Source organism: Brachypodium distachyon, chromosome 3 (assembly GCF_000005505.3).
Source record: "Brachypodium distachyon strain Bd21 chromosome 3, Brachypodium_distachyon_v3.0, whole genome shotgun sequence".
In the NCBI taxonomy this organism is placed as follows: domain Eukaryota; kingdom Viridiplantae; phylum Streptophyta; class Magnoliopsida; order Poales; family Poaceae; genus Brachypodium; species Brachypodium distachyon.
The window spans coordinates 52,217,196-52,239,693 of NC_016133.3; the positions used below are offsets into that span (position 1 = coordinate 52,217,196).

The 22,498-nt window shown below is 44.0% G+C and overlaps 2 protein-coding genes and 1 long non-coding RNA gene across 12 annotated transcripts; 2 read left to right on the forward strand and 1 right to left on the reverse strand.

The window, feature by feature from the left end:
• Positions 1-393: 393 nt before the first annotated feature.
• Positions 394-6,918, reverse strand: LOC100846117 (U-box domain-containing protein 33). 2 transcript variants are annotated; one of them, XM_010237506.3, is made up of 10 exons: positions 5,950-6,918; positions 5,205-5,326; positions 4,308-4,429; positions 3,894-3,998; positions 3,242-3,677; positions 2,996-3,136; positions 2,353-2,880; positions 1,515-2,285; positions 1,175-1,383; positions 394-686 (listed from the first exon to the last, which is right to left on the reverse strand). In XM_010237506.3, the coding sequence occupies exons 1-10, from the start codon at positions 6,257-6,259 to the stop codon at positions 644-646; spliced, it is 2,787 nt and encodes a 928-aa protein (XP_010235808.2). In that variant the 5' UTR covers positions 6,260-6,918; the 3' UTR covers positions 394-643. The 2 variants fall into 2 exon arrangements, with proteins under 2 accessions (XP_010235808.2, XP_024317519.1); XM_024461751.1 differs by lacking the exon at positions 5,205-5,326 and having other exon boundaries at positions 5,950-6,076.
• On the forward strand, positions 2,511-12,924 carry LOC104583818. Of its 9 annotated transcripts, none has more exons than XR_001407195.2 (7): positions 2,511-2,652; positions 2,971-3,180; positions 3,245-3,485; positions 3,640-3,700; positions 5,529-5,673; positions 8,653-8,738; positions 9,767-10,030. It is a non-coding gene; the product is annotated as an uncharacterized LOC104583818 (long non-coding RNA). The 9 variants fall into 9 exon arrangements; XR_002965094.1 differs by having other exon boundaries at positions 5,532-5,673; XR_002965092.1 differs by having other exon boundaries at positions 5,576-5,673.
• A 5,495-nt stretch (positions 12,925-18,419) lies between these two features.
• On the forward strand, positions 18,420-22,017 carry LOC104584299 (myb-related protein 2). The gene is made up of 6 exons (XM_014900581.2): positions 18,420-18,754; positions 18,948-19,024; positions 19,186-19,222; positions 19,943-20,030; positions 20,153-20,387; positions 21,609-22,017. The coding sequence occupies exons 1-6, from the start codon at positions 18,619-18,621 to the stop codon at positions 21,936-21,938; spliced, it is 903 nt and encodes a 300-aa protein (XP_014756067.1). The 5' UTR covers positions 18,420-18,618; the 3' UTR covers positions 21,939-22,017.
• Positions 22,018-22,498: the final 481 nt, after the last annotated feature.

Here is a 22,498-nt window from a genome sequence, read left to right on the forward strand (position 1 = left end):
TTAGTAGGTGGTTTCCATTGCTTTTTTTTCTCATAGTTTGTACTGATCAGTACTGTATTTTGGCAGGGATGATGTTTGGATATGGCTGCTTGAGGCCAAATGATTGGCTCCGAGAGGAACTAAGAAATTCGAGAGTTTTAGATGGCAAGGTTAGTTAAAGTGAGCCAATCAGCTGTGTGGCTGGCACCTTTGTGACGGTGTCTGGTTGTTTGGTCATGTTAAAATATTGGCCTACTTCTGTTCTGACTAACTAGCAATTGTGTTAAACTGTTTGCTCAACGATGGTGAGTTGAGGCTGAAACGGCCACTTCACAACTTTCTGGCGGCCACTTCACAACTTTCTGGCCTCACATAGTAGTTGCATAGTATCAGGGACGGAGTTGATCGAGAGCATGTGTCATGGTTGTTAAACTGAGTAACAGAAAATGATCGAGCTCTCAAGCCTTCATTTATGTTCTCGGAATCTCGGTTAATACAACGAACACCTCGTCCTACACGGCAGGGGAGCTCTGCTCGTTCAACTCATTGCTCACCGATGATGAGTTGAGGCTGCAATGGGCACTTCGCAACTTCTCGTGCTCGTCGCTGCCTTGGTCCATTGCTGCCTTCGACATTGAGCGGCCCCCTTTTTTTTTACGGCACCTCAAAGGTGCAGGGGACCCTTTTTGGGTATTGGAACAAGGAACCTGAACAAGGACAGGGTTAGTACTTAATAGTCGGTCTAGCTTTGTATTTTGATGTAGGGAAAGGTATTGGTGAAAATTGTCACGGTAATAATCACAAAACGACAGAAGGAGAAACGTCACAATATATTGTCAGGTGGACCGAGATAAGATAACCACCAAATGTTACTACTGAAAGCCATGAAAAAACCAGTTTAAAAAAAACATGAAAAACTCTAAAACGATGTACATATATTTCTAATTTATTCCGGCTATCTAAAACATGTTGAAATAGGACTTCGGTAAAACACTTGAAAAATCGTCCTTTCAAAAATTCCCAGTTTCAAAAATCAAACTGTCAATCAGCTTCCACGCTCCACATTAGAGACTGCACAAGGGCACACACACCATGCTCCAGAAACGTTCTCCGAACAATTTCGATCCTCCAGTTTGAGTTTCAATCAAATTAATTATGTACACGATTTACAATTGGGATGGAGCCGATTGGTCACCTCCAGTCCTCATCCAACTCCTGCTGACGCTGTTGCTGTTGCCACTCGAGAATCACCGAGCGGAGCCCCCTGTTTGGGGTGAGCTCGCGGTGCGCGAGCTTCAGGTTCGTCATCGGCGACGTGTCGTGCCCGCTGTCCAGCCACCCTCTGATGGCTTCCGCTTCGTAGGTGAACCCATCCGCTGCGATGTGAGGATCATTCATCAACTCCTGTTTTCCGCCATCAAATCATATCACACAGCATAATTTGGTAAGGTTTATCTGAAGAAACCCTTAATCAACTTTGGCGAAATCAATCTCCAAATTACGGAGTACGAGGCATTGGCGCATCGATCCTCTACCTGAAAGATCGGGCAGACGAAGTAGGACGGCGTGGAAGCTTCACCCCTGGAGGCTGCTGCGAACGTGGGCCGCCCGGCGGTCAGCGACGCGGCCTTCATCAGGGGCTCCACCACCATCCACACGTCCCGGGCGAGATCCGGGCGGCGCCTCCTGCTCATCTCGGCGCAGCGCAGGCCGAGGTGCGCGAGCTGGTTGGCCTGCACGAACGGCCAGCTCCCCGCGGAGGGATCCAGGATGCTGTGCAGATCCCTATTCACCACCGCGTCCTCCACCACCTCGGCGATCTTCTGGGGCGGCCTCCCCGTCAGGAGCTGCAGGATGATGATGCCGAAGGAGTAGACGTCGGAGCGCGGGGTTATCTCGCCGGTGGACAGTAACTCCGGGTCCATGTACGCGAAGGTTCCCCGTGGGGTGGTCGTCCGGTGCAGCGTGGTGGTGGCGGAGGCGTTGGACTGCGTCAGGAAGCGGCAGATGCCGAAATCCCCCAGCTTGCTGACCAAGTTGGCGTCCAGGAGGATGTTGGCCGGCTTCAGGTCCCCGTGGACCACCGGGTGCGGCTTGTTGGAGTGGAGGAAGCTCAGGGCCGAGCACATCTCGTAGATGATCCTGGTGCGCACCTGCCATGTTAGGGGTCTCGTGTTGTTCGTGCAGGCCAGCCGGTGCTCCAGGCTGCCGTTCGGGAGGAACTCGTACACCAGGCCGAACGTCTCCCGGCACGACCCGATCAGCGCGACGAGGTTCGGGTGCCGCACTCTACCCAGGACAGCAACCTGCAATTGTGGTGGCGGCGTTAGACTCTATGAAGTGATGCAACTGATGATCATCTGATGAAATTACCTCTTGGTTGAATTCCGACTGCCCCTGCAAGCTCTCTGGATGCAGCAACTTTATAGCCACGGTTGTGTTGCGAAGTGAGCCTTTGTAGACACATCCGAACCCGCCCTTGCCGATCTTCAGCGCTTCATCAAAGCATCGAGTTGCTTGTTCAAGCTCAAAGGCTGAGAACTCGGTGTTTAGTGCTTCAGTCGGCATGGAAATTCTCTGCTCGTTCTTCTGACGCAACTCTTCAGCGGCGGTTACCGCAGCATCCCTCTCTTGTTGGAGCTTCACTTTGTCTGCTTGGAGCACTTCGATAAGGTACTTGCTTGTTGCCAGCTTCTCTTCATGACTTTCTAGAGTAGATTTTGTCTTGGTTACACACTGCTCCAATATGATCTTCTGTTCTTCTGCATCATGCAAGTCATTGTATATTGTGTCACGCAGAATTGTCATTTCTTGAATCTCCTGCGTCTGTCTCAGTAGTGTCTCCTCAATTGTTTTCCGCTGTCTTATCTCGTGATGATACAATTTCTCCAACTCCTTGGCCTGCAAGAGTAGTTTGTCTTCGTTGGTTTGAATTACACGCTTTACAATCTGAATTATGTGCCTCAAGATTGTTTTTTTAATGAATTATAGGGTCTTCGAAAGCAGAACCAGTTACCTTGTGAAGAGCTGAAAACAACTCATGGTCGGCTTTTCGGCGCTTGGTTGATTCCTCAAATGCTTCTTTCTTGGATTCTTGAGATTCGCGGAGAGCCTCTTCAAGTCTAGCATACATTTCTGCATCAACACCTGAACTCTCCTGTGTGCAGCAAAGAACTTCAGTTATCTATTGCATTTCATTAGGTGAGTTCTTTCTTTGGTTAGTAATCTGTGAGATTTCAACAGAACAGCAGCTGATACATACCAGCTCATGAGAAGGAGATGAAAGGCGGTCATCATCAGATTCATTCAATGGATGCTGCATTGCTGATTCAGAGACACTGGTTGCATCACCATTTCTCGATAAATTGTACCAGGAGCTTTCCGATCTCCTCCCAAAATCATCCCAGGAATCTAGAGAACTCATCGGTGTTCTTGGTGGCCTGCTGTTTGCATTGAGTTTGAAAGGTTCAAATAGCCTAGATGGTGTACTGCCAGCTGCCCGAGAGGTATGACGTGGCACTGCTGTTACCGATCTGTTCAGTCCCTGCTTGGGACTTCCGTTTGAGCTTGATGCTTCACTCTCTGTGTGGTGAATTGTTAATGATCTCATATGGCTGGAAATGCTGTTCTCGGACAATGTTGATGCAACCGTGGGTGCAGGTGATGGTGGTACCGCAGGAACAGTTGTGTTTGCTTCCCTACAGTGTTGAGCCATCGACAGGTGAGGTCAATAATTTTCTTACGTTGTTTAATGCACTCTACCGAGATTAATGGTTGAATACAATGGAAAAAAGTACTACTTCACCTTCGTTCCTAAATATAAGACATTTTGGTAGGCCAAAATAGCCTACCCAAGCGTCCTATATTTAGGAACAGAGGTAGTACCTATCTTAAGGGTGTTGGCTTAGGCTCACCTGGTACATATCAGAATTCCTTTACAAGTAAACCATATCTTACACGATGGGGCTCCTGCCTCCATCAGTCTGAGTGATGTCTTGGACTTTGGTGTTTTCAGTTTCCTACAGTTTGCCAACAAAGTTATTTTTGACATCGTAGAATGCAAGGACTTTCTGTTTCTCATTTCTTACTAGCAACAAACAAGGATTGGTACAGGTATCAGGAACATACAAGGATAATATTTTGCAGATCTAAACTATTCCTCCGTCCAACAAAGGATGTCTCAACTTTGACTAAATTTGAATGCATCTATACACTAAAGTCATATCTAGATACATTCAAATTTTGACAAACTTGAGACATCTTTTGTTGGACGGAGGGAGTACCAAAATATGGCGTGAGAAGAGAACTATCAAGTGTGAAATTCATACTTCGAGTAATTTTTGTCTGATGCTGCTCCCATAACAAGTTTGGTGATGCCATGAAGGGCAATAAGCTCCTCAAGTCCTTTAGCAACATCATCCTTATCAATCATTATTTTTTCACAGCTGACCTGTGAAAGCAAAATGGTGAAAGCGAATTATATAATAGGGATACGCATATGCTTCTAACATTTTCCTGTTTCTTGAGTGCATACAGGATTATTTAGTTGCATCCTATCAGGCACAACCTGACTATTCATGCTTCAAAGTCAGCTCAGGCACCAAATCAAATTGGAAAGAATTCCAAAGGGAATTATACATGCACTTGCCATTTTAGTATGTCTAAATATTAAAAAAAAGGAACTTGAAATTCAATTATATGGTAAGAGTGACGGAAATGAGAAATTTTGCCAAACGTAAAGCAAAAGGAAAGGACAATAAGGAAGAAAAATATTTCTACCTATGTTTGTAAATACATGACTTGCTAGAAAACGTGCTGCCAAAATTTTCTAACTCTGACTCCAAATATATAAAAAATGATAGATAGGCAAGATGAAAATAGTATCATTACATTTGTCATAATATTAAATCCTGTAGTTTTGTACTAATATTAACACACAACAAACAGGGCCAGAGATACATATTGGGAATCGTGTCTATGTCTAAAACGCCAACTATTTAAGACAAACATGTAATTTTTTTCTGACAGACTTTGAGTTTGAAATTGATTCTAGAATTTGTTTAGCTACAACAGTCTATAAACTGCTGCATTAATAAAATGCCCATTTTTTCCATGTTTATTTCATACCCGAACCAAAGCCTGGATGTTCAATATGTTGCCTTGTTTAGTTGGTTCACTACTTAGTCTATCCGTGAGAGGGACATAGCAGAATTAGGAAAGAGCACCTTTAGTGTTGTGCACATCACAACGTATTCATCTAGTTTTTCGGATGCTTTTTGTCGCTCCTTTTCTCTGTGGTCCTTGACCTGTTCTGGATTCATCCTGGTATAATGAATTTTCGCTCCCACTGAAATAACAGAAAGAAAGGGTGTTCTGTTTTAAGTCTGAAATCTCAAGCACAAAAGGTCATCAGGGACTTTATCGCCGCATAATGTTAAGATCCAAAATTTCAGTTTAATGGCTTGTGATGTGTGAATATTACGAATGATGCCACCCTGTGTTGCTAGAATAATTTTTTTACGCATGTTTGATTATTTTTTGTACCGCAGCAGCGATGCTAGATGAACAAATGGTGATGCTTTTGAAGTTTTCATAGGGGTGTGAACTGTGCTGCCTTGAACTCAAACATTGCCGGTGAGGAAGGTGAAAAATGCAAAATATCAGCTACTGGAGAGTGAAGTGGAGACTGACCAGGTACAAATCAAAGCTTTTTTTTTCAGAAATTTGTTTAAGCTTGAGACAGTAGCTCTAAACTTGGAACTTTAAGAGATGCAAGTGACAAAACGAGAGGACCCTAACGTTTGCTCTGTACTCAGTGAAAACTCTAACCATTGGCTCGGCTTCCCGTTGGCCAGAGCAAATGCCAACAAATCCCCATTTGTTTGACAAAAAATGGTCATGGTCTCATGTATACCTTTGCGCGGAGAAATTCATGGCTAAATTAGATCGTCCAGATAAAGGAATGCTTACTCATGGGGATCATCTGCGAGGGGCAGTGCACGTGAGCCAGGACGACGCGCGCGCCGTCCTTGGCCAGGTTCTGCAGCGCCCACAACAGGGCGCTCTTCCCGTGCTTGACCTCTTGCGGGACGGCCACGAACACCCTGTCGTCCTCAGCTCCTGCAGCCTCTGCCTGCTGGTTCACCAGCGTCTCCTCCTCCACTACCTCGCCGTCCATCTCCGCCAGGCTGCTCACCGACGTCCTGAAGCTGTACCGCGACCCGCTGCCCGACGTGTCCCACCGCCGGTACACTGCGCCCCCGGCGCCGGTCTCCTCCATCGCAGGTGACGCCGCGGTCGGCTGCTATGAACGTGTGGCGTGAGCGCGTAGCCGCTCTCAGGAACCGACGGGGGATGGATGACGGGGGGAAACTCGGAGGAAATGGTCGTTGCGTGCCAACTTGTGGGGCAGAGGCATATAGAGCTTCAGGTCAACCGTCTCCGGGACAGTGAGGTCTTCGGGGTTGTAGCTGCAAGAATGTCGATGTCGATGTCAAGATAACGAGATGCGTAGTATCCGTCAATGGATCCGTCAATGAATTTTAAGGTAGCTGCAGGAGAGGGACCATGGGCTTAGGCCTGGTAATGGCGTGGACTCGTATGGTTTTTTCGTGTGGAACTTGACGTGGGCTCGACTGGATTGGGCTCAAACGGGTGGAGAGGAAAATCGGGATGGACTGGTTTGGTTTTTCTAAAAACGCGACCTGGTGTGGTCTGGTTTGGTCTGAGAACACGAGATGCTATGTTTGCGTGCTGCTTGTACTCATGCCGCACTACTGTTAGCGTACGTACGTGGGTGCTTTTGTTGCTGTGGGTCGAATATTTAGGTTCAAACCGTGGTTTCTGAATTGGTTTTGGTTCGGGATGGATGGAAACTCCGCATGGTGCAGTGTGGTTTGGGTTTTCTGATTAGATTTGTGGTCCGGTCGGGGTTGGTTAACACACGTGATGTTGCATGGAGCAGCTTGGGTTCGGTGCGGCTTTAACCCATTTACCTGGCCTACATGAGCTAGGCCGCCTTCGTTCCAAGCCAAACGAGACCTGCCAGGCTGCCACGCTCTGGATTCGGGACTTGCGACCGGCAGGTCTCGCGTCGCGTGGGTCGTTTGATCGTTTCAGATCTGGGACCAAGATTGCGCACAAGGCGGTCGCGACGTGCGTTTCCGTTTATTCAAAGGATTTGGACACTAACATTTGTATTTAAATAACATTGGACATTCAAAACTACTCCCTCCGTTTCATAATTCTTGTCTCAAATTTGATAAAAAATGAATGTATCTATTCATAAAAAGTGTCCAGATACATGTAATATTTCGAAAAAAATTATGAAACTGAGGGAGTAGCTTCTTCTTTTTTACTACCTTTTTTACTACCTGGGAGAGCATGTGCTCACACACAGGTACAGGTTGCTGACCAGTACTCCTACTCGAGCATAATTTTGGTGCCATTCGTGTCTCTAATGATTAATTACATAGAGCGTGAAATTTAAGATGCCATAAAGTATGATATCTAAAAGTGATGAATAGGTGGATTTTTGTAATATTGGAAAACCTGGTTTTTAATTGTTTTGGATATATATGGATCAATGCTTGAGTGGTAATTGTTCGGACTAAGTTTATAGCATTTCTTCATTGGGTTGATTGCCAACAAAAAAAAATTCATGGCCTAAATCATTGGATCGAACTTTATTTTCAATTGGTGATAATCGGACTGACCTGTGTAGGCATCTCATGGCATGGATGACTGGATAAAAGAAGATCCAAGTGTTGATGCTTGGTTGGAAATGCGTGTGCATAGCCCAACAAGGGGCACAAGGAAACACTAAATTTTAGTGGCATACAAGGGAATTGACTCTATCTAGAATGGGTTGATCCATCAAACCAAACACCCATAAAGGAATAGGAGAGATAGGATATTATTAGGAGGCAGCCCATAAAGTGGTTTTGGTGGTGTGGCAAGAGATAAAATGTTGACATGGGAAGAACAATGTCCTTGATTAGATATGGGCACCACATTCTTCATATAATACTCCCTCCGTCCAACAAAAGATGTCTCAAGTTTGTCAAAATTTGGATGAATCTAGACATGACTTAGTGTATAGATGCATTCAAATTTAGTCAAAGTCGAGACATCCTTTATTGAACGGAGGGAGTAAGCCATTTGTAAAAGGTTTACTCAATCTGTTCTCTCTCCCTCTCTCTCCCTATGTTCTCTCTCCCTCTCCTTATGCTTGTGGATTTAGTATTGGTTGAATCCATACACAAAAATGTCTAGCTCTGATCTCAGCCCATGATCTTGGTCTAGCCATTCTAATATATGCCATATTTATCCTATATACAACCCAGCCACCATAACAACACCAACACAAACACTTCTGGAGAAAAAAAGATATACCTGGAGGAGTTTTTATAAGCTATCCACATAGGTAGGAGCCACCTATAAAAGAGAACAGAATAATAAGCAACCATACATTTCCACAAGAAAAGAATATGAAATGCATTTTGTTCCACCAAAAGGATAATAAGTTTGCAAACAAACTTTGCAACAGCAACTGAAGCAACAACTTGAGTTTCTTCCAAAGTCCTCATTAGTTGTTTTTGTGGTTTCTTATCGCTATAAGGTACAATTTTACCATAATCGCCTTGAACTAACCTTAAGTTCCTCTTTCTTTAGAGTAATCAGGTAGATGATTGAATAGATCGCGTATAAACTCAACCATAGACCCAAGGTTTGGGGCCAAGGTTCTTCCTCTTATTCAGGTATTATACCTTTGTTCTCCTTCTCTTTTCTTACTGCCACCATCTTGTTCATTTTAAATGTCAAGACGGCATCAACCATTGAGTTATCTGAGTTCAGGCCAAACATCCAGCCTCTGTATATTGCTTTACAATCGCCTTGAAATGCGCATAAGGATCTTCAAGGTCATGGGAGCAGCAAGCACCGTAGATGTCGTAGAAAATGTGCTATAACCAAAGGAGGTTTCGGGAATGGATGATGCCTTATAAAATCACGGAAACTCTATGACATGTCATTATTTGACCAAAATCTGGAAGTTTCTTATATTTGTGAACAGTTCATGGAACTCTCTCGGATAAAAAACGTGGTACTGAGCATTAACCTTGTGACCCTTATGGTGATCACTGGACAAAACCATCCTGATAGGTTGTTTTAGAAATAATTCTGCATATGTGAGAAAATATTTTTCCATGGCATCTATCAATATCTCTAAATCTGTAAACTTGTATGGAGGTTTGGTGATGATGAAAATGTTCTAATTAATTACTTCAATATCACTAATACTGAACCGCCATTTAAAAAAAAAACACTGTTGTGTTTCATGAGGATAAACCATATAATGCCCTTCAACACGAAGGTATAATCTGGTCCAGGATTATATATGTTATTTTTTTGTGCCAATATACTTCATTACTTTCACATAACGTTTGCCTTCTAGATTTTTTCTCACCAGTTGGTGTTTGCAACGATAACAACATTTGTCAATACATATCTTGTCTCACAGGAGCTAACACAAGTTTGATGTTGTGCACTTATTTCACAAAATATCCAAAGATTTTCAAAGTAAGCTTAGAATCTAATTTCATTTTTAAGGATTGCTTCACGAATGATCTTGCTGCTGTCTTCAAGCTCTTCCCGTTGCAATAGAAATAAATCTAGCATATAATGGAATAAATTGGCTAATGGAAAGTTATGGTGAATTTTTTTAAATGTGTGAATAAAATACATGTAATACATATGAGGATAAACCACTGTTATGGATCTCTTTCAGGTGGCAATGATATGGTTGGCTATATCCATGTTTGGAATTGGTATTTCGGAAAACAATAAGGATGAGCATTAGGGTTATATAGAAGAACACGCATACGTGTCAAAATGTTATTGGCGGAGGTCAGATAGTTTTTGAGTTGGGCCAAACTCTATCGCTCGAGATTGATAGATAACATTCAATATTTATTCTATGTTTTGCAAAATTATATTTTAATAAATTTGGTTTGGTCTGCCTTTTTTAATACAATATTGTCTAGTATATAAATACCTCTGCATTACTACAATTCAAAATCATATATTTGAAGAGTTGTTTTAGTGCTTTTGTATTATATAAAAAAACTAGGCCTGTGGGGGGAAGAACCCCCCACCCCCACCCCCGGTATCGTTTGAATATATGATGTGTTTAAATATTTGCGTCTTTTTAAGTTTGTTCCAAATATCAATTATATCAAAATATACACATCGAATCAACTATTATTCAAATCGTAATACAATATCTACCACTTAGAATATATAAAATTTATTATGATTTGAAAGTAGTTTCTAGGTGGAGAGAAACGAGCAACAACGCAAGTCTTTATAAGAGTAAATGTATAATTGTATATTTTCTTGTATTTCCATACTTACCGATCTAAAAGATCAAATAGATATTTATCATAATAAACAAGATGCTTATGCATATTTTTAGAGATATATATGCTATCTCCTCAGCAAGAACAACACAAGCTGAAACATGGTTTGCCAAAATCAGGCTATCTGTAATAAAGAAAAATACACCACTTTATAATGATTCTCATATCTACTTTCGTTAAGCAATAAATACGGATAAAAAAAAGGCAGTTAAGACAATAGTGAGTAACTGTACATGGCATCAATGGTGCATACCCAAAATAACTAAGAGGACATCTTACAAGAAACGCTTCATGAGCCATGGTTAAGAAGTCAGAGAATAAATGTTTGATGAGTCATGATTAAAGACACAAAAAATATAGACAAGTTACAAGTACTACTTCCGTCCCACTGTACAAGACACGCACGAACCGATGACTGGGCTATATTCTACACGTACGATGACGATGTGGCGTGATTACGGTGCGGAAAGGATGATCTCGCACTTCCTCACACGCAGATACAGCTTGTGCCTATTATTTCAATACGTGTGTTACTCTGAGCGAGCACACAAGGGAGAGCGGGGTAAGATTTTGGCTAGATGCTTCCGCTGATCTGGCTACAATACATGCTTGGCCACATGGTGCTCGGTAGCTTTGCATATATGCAAACTTTACAGGCAACTTTGCTTGGCTTCTGCCGCGGCAGGCCGTAGCTAGACACGTAGGCTGGCTGCAGCACCCTTTGCTCCTCTGCGCGCGCTAGTTTTACCCATTCGAGCTCGAGCTCCGTCCCGCAACATAGCTTGCAGCCTTGTAGCCCCTACTCCCACAGAATATCTCATGGTTCTTCTACTCCATTGTCTACGTAAGCATAGCATTGATTCGATGCGTCCTCCCAAGCGGCGTTGTCCTGGTGATGGCGAGGTGATCGCTGGTTGGGGAAAAAAGACCCGATTGCGTTCTTCCATCCATGTTTCAGATTTTTTCTGCAAAGTTCAGTGACTTGTTTGTAACTTTAGATTTTTAGTGGGTCTGGTTGTAAGTTGTACTCCTACTTTTATAAAAAAGAAAGAAAGATTCAATGCAGGATTTTCGATTGGACTTGGACGTGAGCATCGGACATGCATGTCATATCTGTGGCGCGCGTCGTGTGCAGAACGAGATCCAGCTTAGCCGAGTTGTGTGACCAGTGAAAGGAGCGGGTAAACTAGATCTAGCTAGCCGTTTATCCTGACGGAGGATTCTCGTTCATGCGTATATGTTCCAATTTAATTTGGGATGATGCAACCAAGCAATAGCTCAGCTAGAGTGTGTGCACTTTAGTCTTCCTTCTCTTCAGGTCTCGCTCCAGGAGAGTGGTGCAGAGCCCCTCGTGTGTGTCCATTTCGTGATTTTGTACTACATTCATGGTCTTTTTTAAGTAAGTAACAATTTTTCTATGCTTTGGGCTTTGGCTAAGTCGCCGGGCGCCAAAAAAATAAAAAGAAGAAGAAAAACAAGGAGAGGGTGTTCCTATTCTAATGCCTCATTTGGAACAAAGGAATCTCAGATGCCCTTTGGATTGTAGGGTTGGCTTTGAGAGTTCCAGTCCGGCCTTTCCTGTCCTTTCCTTCGTGTTTGATGATTCTAAACATTTGTTCAAACCTCGTGTTTTCACTTCATCTGAGAAGTCCAATGCAACATGTGTTTTTTATCTCTCATCTTTTCTCTCTTTTAAAACCTATACTAGTTAGGTGCCCGTGCGTTGCTACGGAACATTACACCTACTATGAAGTCATATTAATGAAATTTGTCACCGACATTCTACATCATCAATAATGTTCATCAACTTCGCTTGAAGCACAATTCCCCCTGCGTCTACCTCACTTCTGACAACATACTCCGACATGAATGGTAAAAATCTGGCCAAAATTTCAAAAAAAAACTGAGTTACCTAGCTTAGATGAAAAAGAAAGATTTCATGAAATCATTAGACATATCATGAGACGGAACTTGTGAAAATTTATGTACAGACATTACGATACAAAGTACTACAGATCGTGTGACACTCATAGGACACATACCCATGGATTTGATAAAATATTACACACTTTGATCTCATTGAGTAAAGTTGCGAGCTCACAAGTCACACCTTAATAGGTACAGAAGTAAAAATTGTAATAGTGTCTACAATATCAAATTAAAAAATTAGAGTACTATCTCGGTACAAGTTACTTCAATTTGTTTCCCTAGATGCCATATTAACACTCACTGACCCGATCCCCATCTATTTCAATCGCCCGTATGTGCAATTTTCAATTAGAATAACTGAAGCTTATTTTTTGAAAATACTGAATCCTAATTTTGAATTCCTCAATACTTGCATTATTTATTCAAATCTTTCTTTTGTTGCAGCGCCTATAACTGACACTACAACACGGAAGCAACCTCTCAGTTCTCACCGTGGTAATATAGAAGTGGTAGCTCTCTCTACCACGTCATTTATCTGTATCCCAAACACTTCAAAGCAATACATCAGAAGTGCAAACTGGAAATAGTACAAAAACACAATTTTTATAATGGAATATTGTCATAAGTTGTAGTGTAAACAACACTTGCGAGAATCTTGTCCATATTTGCACATAATCAAACACTATCTAGCATTATATCATGCTAGTAATTAATCTAGCACGGAACTACTAACATGGAACAGTGTACATAACAAAGGTAAGAGTCCGAAACAGAGGACGTCTAGGTGTATCATGGCTCCAACCACACAAATCAAGACCGCCGTCAAATAGTCTGAGAACATATATGGCTGGTAAACAAATTAGAGCTTCCATGGCAAACAACAAATGGTATATTGGATAAGCTTGCATGCATCGTAATCCTGTGTCACTCCAAATAAATATATCAAATATTATTTGGTATAAAACTACCAAGATAATTGATCTCACTATAAGCAATTATAAAAAGATTCTCTACCTTCTAAAAATTGCTTTTCTCTTCTAAAAACATTCACCGCCATGATAATTTCATTATGCAAACTTGAGAATGAGATTTCAGATGAATCCACAGTGAGATTTTTTCTTTTGGTTTCATAGTGGTGTACTTCACTCAAAAAAACTACCTTCTGGCTAGCCACATATCCCAGATATCATAGGAAATCCACACAATCTAGAGTTTCAAAACTGAAGTTAATATACATATACATTTTCCTAAAATTGACGGGAGATAAGACATCAATCCAATTGTCATCGGAAGGATTTGGATGGAAGAACTCTACCTCTACGATTCACTGGTATCACCCTGCGGCATGAATTTTTTAATTTCATAGGTTGAATTAATGAATTAACCATAGCTGGTCCGCAGAGATGAGAGGCAGATCGGCTGGGCGGCGGTGGACCATCCAATTACCTGAAGCAAAGCAAAAGCCAATCTTCAACTCGAAGAATCCAACCATGCTTGTCTCCAACACATTAGGCTTAGATCGATGACCTTCTTCTTGTACAAGTTCTAATGAATTCATCACTGAACCGCACCCTGAAAACAAAAGGGTATAAAGCAACAGGCAAAACGATTATAAAATGAAACACGATTAGGCATGGGGATTGCGTCGCGGCGACCGGGGGATGGAGTCCGCCTGGGGATTGCGTCACGGAGTGCGGCTGGAGGGCGCGGGGTCGGCGGCGGACTGCGGCTAAAGGGCGACGGCACGCGCGGGGTCGACCGCGGACGCAAGTAAATGTCAGTTGGGATGATAATAATGTAACCTCTAGTGTCTCTACAACATTATTGCACCCATTTTTCTGCGTGAAAATTCAGAAAAGAGGAAAATAAGGACACTGATGATACATACCAAATCGAAATCTATTTCCAGCTCTCAAGATTTAGCGATTCACCAAATTTAAGAATTGAACCTCCTATCTAAGGGCTTGTGGAGGCCTTCAAGCGGAAGTTTGGGGAGCGGTGGGCGGAGATGTTGGCCGTCGCAACCGGTTCAGTGTCGACTTGACCGCCATTGTTTTGACAATGATAACAAACCTTGACAGCCTTGGCAAAGCAAATAAGAAATACATGGCGTTGATGGCAATCAAATAGCAATAACTATAGTGCAGACAGGAAAATGGCGTTGATGCTCCAATCCAGCTCGAGAATGCATCTCGAAATAGGAGTTTGGGAAGTTAAACGTTTCCAGAAGATCATCACAAAACATCATAACTTCTACATACTGTAGCTAGTAGGGGCATCAAAATCATTTTCATATCTCCAGTTTTATCCATTTGGAGATGACTGATGTCCGAGCGCCACCACAGGCTTACAAAGACCCAACACTATCCTGTGGCCTGTCCCAGCAAAGAATTATACCCTTTGTCATTGGCTGATACAAATTTGGGCAACTTTGCAGTTGGCCAGTGGCAAGTACGTACAAAAGAATTCTGTCCCGATTCTTTTAGCATCAAAACAGTTTGTACATCCAGCTGGTCTCACAAAACCTTATTAATCAGTTAAATGTTCGGATGTCCCTAATGTATGTAAAGGTATTGGTAAACAGAAAATTGTACAGTAGTAAACAACAGTTCTATTGACTATTGAGAATTTAAAATGGATATGAAATTACGAGTTTTAAACACTGACCGGGATGTTGTATCTATTCTAGAGTTTGTATCCTGAAACAAATCAAGAGCAACTTTCAGACTGAAACTTACAAGCCAGGATATGACAGTAAACATGAAGAGGTCACATACGTTTTACAGTGAAGGTCAGAGAAGTAACTTCAACATCTTGTTCATCTTCACTCTGACCATTGAAATAAATTATCAAGAAAGTCACAGCCATGCTGCGTGAACTGACATCGGAGTAAAACTATATTATTTCCTAATCAAGCGTACTCAAAGGGCTTATGTCTAAGATATCACTTTTAAGACCTTTAATTTTTGTCGACTGCTAGAGGACAAGGTCTGCTGCATCATACAGTAGATTGTGAATTCGTTTTTCTTTTCCTTCACAAAGTATCAATCACATTAACAAGCAAAACAATCTGCAGGTATGAAAGGGAACTCATTAAGGGCAGTAGTTGCGATTTCTGTAACTTAATATTGACCAATTGAATGCTTGCATGGATCTCCCGCAGAAAAAAAAGAATGCTTATATGAATCAATTATTTTTGTTCTATCAAGAGCCATCAGTAATGAAAGGAAGCAAGCCCTTGGCTGTCGAGGTGGGGCTTGTGGATTGCCTGGGTGTGTTTGTGGGCTTGTAGAGGTGCCAGGGATCATTGGCCACTCCCTCAGCGATGGTCGCGAGAGCAACGGCTGCTGCACCCTTGTCGAAGTTTGATGGCGGCTTCATCTGAGGTGGATGGGTGCACCGGCGGCCGAACCATCTTAGGTGGTTGAGGTCCCGGCGGGCAGATGCGCGGCACAGAGGAAGCGGTGGCTGGGCACCGCGAGACGGCGGCGAGGCGGGAGTATATGCAGCGGCTGCTGCTGTGGCGGCGGCGGGAGCCGACGGATGCTTTTGGGCGCGACCTGGAGGATGCAGATGGTACTGTTGCGGCGTGTCCGCGAGATCGGGAGAGGTTTGTTAAGGTTCCGCCATTTGCAAGGCTGGGATGCGGATTAGGGAGAGAGCGCCATGGGTGGGAGAGGGAGAGCTCACTTGCAGGATGTGTCGTCGCGGTCGTCGACGTGCAGAGCGCTAGGCCATGGGGGACGGGCGGTGGAAGCTCCGGTCGGCGGCAGCGCATGGAAAGCCCAGTTTACCCGGGGGCGGAGATGACAGAGAGAAGCGTTTCGGTCCTTTCGGATGACAAGCGGTGTTCCGCGACTTGGCGGTGGCAATGGACGTAATTTAGAGCGATCGCGTGGAGGGGAGGGACGTTGGTCGGACGGACCAACCTACCAACGTACCAAACTGCAAATTAAGTAGTAGTAAAGAAAATTCATGCGAAGTATCCAAACAATTATATTGTATAATGTACGTGTTTCAAATTAAGTAGGAATCCATATAACGTGACATTCAATTCCTGCAGTTTTTCCTATCCATTTGTTTTCATATCCTGTGCCCAAACGAGGCCTCGCTCATTTGATCAAAGGAATGAATCATAGAAAAGCAAAGAAAATTTTCCATTGATCTGAGTTTCAATGGGAAAATACAGGATTTTTACAATCCGCCTGGACTTTTTTTCAATTCCTTTGCATGAACAACGAGATAATGATATTTAGTGACATATGAAAATTAAACCTTTACTTTGGGCAGATTTTACGGCACCTAATACTCCATCTCAACTAAATGGAGTATAAGGGAAGGGCATTATGGACTTTTCACATTTATAAAAATAAAAATAAAATTATTGGATTTCTCGACCGTGGATTTTGCTGCGCCGCCGCCCTCTACATTTCAGGCCGCCGCCATGCCCTCGACCCAGCTCGCCGCCGTCGCCCTCCTTGCTGCCCGCAGCGGTGAACAAGCCCTCCGCCCAGCCACGCCCTCCTCGCTGCGCGCTCCTGCTGCCCGTCCGCGCGGCTGTCAGCGCGCAGCTGTCCTCTTCCAGCCCGCTCTGTTGGCGTTTTTTACTGGGTTAAATTTCGTTTTTGCCCTTGTCTTCCTGATATTCCATCCAGTTTTTCGATGATACTCTATACATTAAAGTTGGATTAATATTAGGAGCTAGTAACAGTTAATCTCAGCCTTTAGATTAGAAAAAGGTGACGACGTCTTCAGTCTGCCTTCACCCTGCATTTACTGGTCATGGCTACTCGATCGATATAGTCGTCGATACAACCTGGCGCTTCGGCAGGCATCTGCTCGGCACCACGCTTTATGCACGCAGTTTTCTGGGCAAGTTTGCTTCTGTCAGTACGCAAACCGTAGGTAGGCCGCGGGAAGCCAGGCAGAAATACTAGCGAAGCAGCATGCACCAGTAGCCTGACAATTAAGGCATGCAGTAGGGTCTACTAGTAAGTTCCGCAGGGCTTTGCTCTGCTGCATATCCTGCATCCATGCCGGCCGGCGTTTACCCATTCGAGCTCCAACTCTGTTTCCTCGACAGGTCTTGTTCTCTCTCCCTGCTGCTTCGAATCTCTCTTCTTACGTGCTTTCGTGCGTTTTGTCCTCCCGTGAGTTGTGAGCTGTGGCCACCCACGAGCAAAGCACATTGTGTCCGGTCTATGTAAAGAAGTGCTGTCGCAAATGCATGCACTAGCTCGCGAGGGGAATATCCCAGGCACGGACCGAGAACTCTTCAGGATCTAGCACGCACGGCGCATGCATGTTCATCCACTGCTAGCCTAGCTACACATGCATGCGACATACTACTGCAAGTAGCATGCTCCTATGGCAGAAGCACCGTAGTAATATCTCTGTTGCATTGGATTTTAATTTGCTGTGTTTTGCGCAGCGTGTGCATCTTTCTTGGAGCTTGTAGAAATGCAGACTACACCTATATATTAACCAGTGTCACTCTATATGTAGCCAAATTAAAGACGCTGCAGAGGTAGGATTCGCGTTCAGCGTATCTGCAGAGATTTAACACGTTTGCAGTAAATTGGGATGATACAAGCACACGGCACGTACGGCGGCTAGCCAGGGTTTTGGACTTGTCTTCTTGCAACGAGACGCGGTCTGCATGCGTTTCACGACTTCAGGCGTCGACACTCAAGGCCCGTATAAAGTGCTCGATCGCCATGCCATACGTGCATTGATCGATCGATATCCCTGAAAATGGTCCCAAAGTCACACAACTTTCCAACTCGATCAAGAAAATTAAAGTCAACAGCCTCGATCCGCATGGCATTATCATTTCACCTGCGCGCACTGCACGACAACGGACGGAGCACTTCATAACCCGCGTCACCATGCATACATGCACAGCATATACGTAATGATGTCTGAATCGCAGCCATGCATGCATGGCATGCACAGCATGCTAGCAATACACACATGCAAGTATATGCCGTCCATGGACAAGACGTGCAGTACGTTTCTTGTCCCCGGCTAGCTTCCGATACTACTCCTGAGCCTACAAAGATCCTGCTAGTTAATTCCAGGCCGAAAAAAAGGCCGTTGCGACTTGCGAGCGAGCATCGATGATCACTTAGCTAGGCCAATGAAGCTAGCTAACAAAGGCTAGGCACGCGCGCCCAACGATATATAGGATTACAGTGTACCCGGCCGGGCCAAAAGCCAAGCGAATCCACGAACCAGCAGCTAGCCAACCATCGAGGAAGGCACGGCCGGCGACGAGAGCGAGCGAGAGAAGATGGGGAAGCGTAGGAGGAACGACGGGTTGGTGAGGCAGTACACCAGGTCCGAGGTGCCCAGGATGAAGTGGACGGACGAGCTCCACAGCAGCTTCGTGCGAGCCGTCGACTTCCTAGGCGGCCAAGACAGCACCAGTATGTTCTTCTTAACTTCCTTCGCCTGGCTCGCAGCAGATTTCCTCTCTCCATTCTTTCAATTCATTACCCGGACTTGAGAGAGTCTCGATCTTTTTCATGCCTTTTATCTCTCTCTCTTTATGCTTAGACCCTTATGTTTGCATTGTCTCATCGTCTCGTGCTCATGGTGTGTGATGACGTTAAACTGCAGGAACAACTCCTAAGCGCATTCTTCAGCTCATGGATGTCAGAGGCCTCACCATATCCCATGTCAAGAGCCACCTTCAGGTCAGTTATTTTCTTCAGAGTTCAGGGCTTCAGGCCATGCCAAGTCCTTTGTTTAGATAACTAATTGCCGTTGACCCGCTGTCAAATATATATTCTCGATCTTGACATTAAGAATGTTCGAATGTGTAACTTGATCGGGTTCTCTTTGCTGTTCTCAACAGATGTACAGATGCACACCGCGTGGCATTGGAGAGAAAGGTGAGGAAGATGATCCTCTTGTGCTTTTTTTTCATGTCCGATTTCTTCAAGCATTCTTCTTCCAAACTCTTATAATCATCTTATTTCTTGGATTTGGGATTGGATCATAGGATTGCAAACACTGGAATATGAAAAACATGTAGGATTGGACTGTCATGGTATTTTGAATCGTATAGGAATAATAAATCATAGGAAATGTTTGAAAAGTTTGTTTGGATGCTAGTACATAGGAAGAACATAGGAATTTTGAGACTAGATGAAGTAAGAGGTGAGAGACAGATAGTAGATGCATTAGAACTTTCAAAAGAAAAAAAAATGAGGTTTGAGCTCATGTTAGAATTCTTATGGTTTGCCAATTTTATTCCTATGATCCAAATGGCCCTTTATAGGGAAAAATCCTAAAAATTAGAATCCTCCAAATTCAATTGGAAAGCCTAAAGAGGCTCTTACAACATTGTTGTACAGCACAGATCAAGCCTTTACAAAATCTACTAATACTAGTAGTATAATTAGACTGGGTTTTCTTTCCTGATAATAATTAGGTGTAAGAAGTACGGCTCTGCCTTGTGGTTTGTGTTAAGACCGGCGGACCTTAACTGCTTTGTGGCTGTGAGCGAGAGGGCTCTACTTTGATATACACACGCATCATGCATGCATGTATACATTATGCTAATGTAAAGCCAAACCGCTTTCTTCTTTTTGCATGCATGTTGCCATCAGAGACGCAGTTACAACTTCATCCAAAGAATCACTCATTTGCCGTTGATGAGCGAGGCTCCAAAGGATTCATATTCCCGCCCATAAAAAGGTTTTTTGCTGCCACTTTTCGACAACCAAATAGTGCTCGAAGTGTCACGAAAAAAATCAATTCCACCAACACATTTTCCATGTCCATTCCTTCTTCTTTCTCGGATCACTTTGGATGAACAGGGCCAAGGTAGGGACAGAAATTGCAGCAGCAAGGAACATGCAAGGTAGCAGTGATATGAGGAGGAGGATTCCTGGCAACCAGTGCTGCATTGATGATTACGTGCAACTGCAAGCAATGTCCATGGACCGGAGGAACGTAAACGGGGGCCTCGAATGGCAGAGTGCCGCTACTGCTGCTTCTGTTGTAAATCTCCAGCATTTAGGGTCTTGGGTGCAAGAGCCTGAGCCCTCTAAGGTACGCCGGGTAAAGGAAAGTTTAAAAAAAGATAGCAACGTTGTGCATGAAAAAGCTTATGAAAAGAAGATATCTCCCTCTCTTGTCTCAACTGCTTTCCCACACCACTGATCGACGATATTCCTCATCAGATGTCTCTAGTCTTTTCTCCCTTAACTCCAACTGTCCTACACGCATCCTTGAAGCAATGACATCACCCACATCGTTTTTTCTGTATTTCTTGGAACGCAGAGTTGCCCTATATATGCATGCGTGCTAGCAGTAGCATCGTATCCTTGACTGATGTTTCTCAGTTTTGAACCATATGCCATCCTCCTACGGTTCCCCCTTTTTTTCTCCATGTCTTAGGCGAAAAAACAAGATCTGATAGCATAGCTATAGGGTCTGAGACACACTGCCTTTAAATCTTTTTCAGGGTAGACATTTGCTTTAAATATTTTTTTGTAGGGAGGATACTTGCTTTCAATGGGCAAGCAAATCCCAGCTAGTTATCAATGAGACGATTACTGTAGCAGTGCCGTTGCATCCTATTTCTAGCTAGCACTGTACCAGTAATCTCACAAGGACAATATGGCGTGGTAACAGTGTCGCTGCATGCTAGTAGTAGAAGCTAGTATAGGACGCTGCCAGAAATGGCTCTCGAGAGCCCTAGCTTTGCCCCAGGCACCTGCTTCAGCTCCATCGACACTGATGTGCCAAAAGGAGCGGCTTTCGCAGCGCTCGCGCGGTTCCAAGCCTCCAAAAACCCTCTCGCCCGGCAGCCGCAGCAGTAGTTTTCATGATGGCGAATTGGCGACGGTGCTGCATTTTTTTTATTTATTTTTGAGGAAGCGACGGTGCTGCATTGCATTGCAGATGGATATATTTTTTCTTTTTTGGATAAGACATTGCAGATGGATATCAAGAGCAAACTCATTTAAAGCTCCTCTGATCGATGCTTTGCTAGCTCCGGTTGCAATGCAGACAAAAAGTTATGGATATGCGATCTTTTGCTTCTGAGGCACGTTAGCAATATAGCTTCCTTCCTCATCAGTGGCTCAGACCAAGCAGACATTTCAGTTTATTGCACGTAGGAAAACTAGGAATTATTGAAGACATAAATTAGGCAGTCGCATTTCAAGAGTGTCATTGCTACTCCGTACTTTTTACTGTCAGCAATGGTCGTTAACAGCTTGATCCTTGTAAGTTCTAACCAGCTCTCTCCTGCATTGGTATCCACAGGTTAGCATACCAGAACCACGCGATCATCTGAACCATACGGCGAGGCGGATATCTTCCACGGAGAGCTATGAGAGCTGGTGCTTGCTGTTCAGCGGTGCAACGACCGGAGAAGACGAGCCGGATGACTCGGCGGCCAACAAGTGCTCGCCGCGGTTGTCGCTCGCCGTCGAGCAGAAAGCTGAAGACGTTGTCTCCTCCTGGCCCAGCGAGAGCAGCTGCGTGCTCTCGCCGTCGTCGAGGAGCTTTAGCGACTGCTCGGGGCCTCCGGGCTGCGGCTTTGCCGGACAGCATGTTAACCTGGATCTTTCCCTGTCGATATGCGGATCGTAGTTTAGAAACATTTTCCAGCATGTGATCGACATGGTGCACTTCATGTTTGTTTCAGCTGATCTGGTCCAAGTTTTTGTAGCTACGACAACATGAAAAAGTGATGCAGTAGTTACGTTGCAGTTTTTGGAGGATGTACAAAAATTAGTACAACATATACGAGGCGCGTCTGACCACGTGTCTAGCTCCCATGCTGCACAGTACACGTGCCAGGTACGCCCGTGTAGAGAGATCAAACAGTGGAGATGCTTAGATTCAGGTCGGTATTTACGAGAAGCGACGCGACCTACTCGATGGCCATGGACATGCAATAGTTTCACCATGTCCTTTTTTCCTTTCTTTCTCTGCTGGAAGAACAGAAACAGAATGATGAAAAGATCAGTCACCTCATGTGCGTGCGTGTGTTGTCTGCTTCGATCTGTGTCGTTTGTTCAAAAGCCCAGGAGAGTCTTCAAACCTGCCACTGATTTGCTGGTTAAAAGATTGACAAATCAAATTCCTCGCCGTCTCTCATCCAAAGAAAGCAATCTAAAAAGGTGGTTATGAATGTACTCCTCAGTTTC

What these genes read in the sequence shown, in the direction of transcription:
- LOC104584299 (XM_014900581.2), top strand. Translation starts at nt 18,619, where the DNA reads ATGGGGAAGCGTAGGAGGAACGACGGGTTGGTGAGGCAGTACACCAGG. An exon ending in ATGTCAAGAGCCACCTTCAG is followed by an intron (nt 19,025 to 19,185) that starts GTCAGTTATTTT and finishes TGTTCTCAACAG; the next exon opens with ATGTACAGATGCACACCGCG. An exon ending in AAGAGCCTGAGCCCTCTAAG is followed by an intron (nt 20,388 to 21,608) that starts GTACGCCGGGTA and finishes TGGTATCCACAG; the next exon opens with GTTAGCATACCAGAACCACG.
- LOC100846117 (XM_010237506.3), bottom strand. Translation starts at nt 6,259, where the DNA reads ATGGAGGAGACCGGCGCCGGGGGCGCAGTGTACCGGCGGTGGGACACG. An exon ending in CTCGCAGATGATCCCCATGA is followed by an intron (nt 5,327 to 5,949) that starts GTAAGCATTCCT and finishes CTGTTATTTCAG; the next exon opens with TGGGAGCGAAAATTCATTAT. An exon ending in TCAGACAAAAATTACTCGAA is followed by an intron (nt 3,999 to 4,307) that starts GTATGAATTTCA and finishes GGCAAACTGTAG; the next exon opens with GAAACTGAAAACACCAAAGT.